Genomic DNA, 1,015 nt, shown 5'->3' with positions numbered 1-1,015 from the left:
AAAATGCTGAGCTGCAAAAGACATTGTTGATAGGAATATTGCTGGAAAGTATTTGGATATTATAGCAAATAGAAAATAAACCATCTGCTACAAAATCAGTCAGATGACAACCCAGGTTAGGACGTTTAAAATGATTGAAACAATGTGTGGTGAATTCCTCAGCTTGAAAGCTTTAAAATCTGCAAAATGTAGAGGCAGGATCGGTGTTCTGTGCCAGAAATGTGCAAACATTTAAACCCTGGGCTTGTGTGAAATATTTTGTAGCACAGCTGTGTATAAGGTTCCTGTGTTGTGTAATCCCAGTCAGTTGTAATCAGTGTCGGGGTGCTCCGGAGAAGCAACCCGCTTCCATTGGTGTCACCTCAGCCCTGCATTTCGCACTCGCTGCAATATGCCGCCAATCACCGGCCATGCTGTCAGGCTCCTCCCCCTCTTCTTCGTCTTCTCTGTCTATCCAATTCAGGGCTCGCTGGTGTCAGCGCCGGAGGAGCCAATGGGACGCCGAACTCCTTCCGTTCTGATCGTCGGTTCCGGCATTTCTGGGATTGGAGCTGCCGAGAAAGTGCACAAGAATGGGTTCCAGAATATTAGGATCCTGGAAGCAACAGGAAGGACCGGGGGTCGTATACGGACGCAGAAATTTGGTAATAAAAGTCACACAGTTGACTGATTAAAGCTTAATGACACTAAAGGGGGAGGGGACACTGTTGTTAATAAGGGAAAACATTTATCAGGCCCGTACACTAGAGGGCACTGCCTCTTTAGATTTGAGTCTGGGGTCACCAAACATCAGTCTATGTAGATCCAATGAAACTGACATGCACTCTGCAGATATTATAGGTTGGATGCATTACTTTGTGTTTTTTCGAATTTTTACTCAAAGTGAAGGTTCAGATCAGCCTTGGGATTAAGCGATTCTGTGCAGCTTCTAGCAGCTGGCACCTCTTTTCAGATGACAAGCCACCACTGATGGCAGGTGGGTGGGGGAGTGCTGGGCAGAAAACCCGCTCTGGGG

General features: G+C 46.6%; 1 protein-coding gene across 1 annotated transcript in view; it reads left to right on the top strand.

Moving 5' to 3' along the window:
• The first annotated feature begins 316 nt into the window (after window positions 1-316).
• Window positions 317-1,015, top strand: part of PAOX (polyamine oxidase) — an 8,596-nt gene continuing 7,897 nt past the window's right edge. The window contains exon 1 of the mRNA XM_072423240.1: window positions 317-644. Within this exon, the coding sequence (XP_072279341.1) occupies window positions 392-644 (253 nt within the window). The 5' untranslated portion in view covers window positions 317-391. The remainder of the gene's footprint in view (window positions 645-1,015) is intronic.

The sequence above is a fragment of the Pyxicephalus adspersus genome, chromosome 10 (assembly GCF_032062135.1).
Source record: "Pyxicephalus adspersus chromosome 10, UCB_Pads_2.0, whole genome shotgun sequence".
NCBI classification, from domain to species: domain Eukaryota; kingdom Metazoa; phylum Chordata; class Amphibia; order Anura; family Pyxicephalidae; genus Pyxicephalus; species Pyxicephalus adspersus.
The sequence above is the reverse complement of the archived record's forward strand: the minus strand, read 5'-3'. Positions and strand labels throughout refer to the sequence as shown.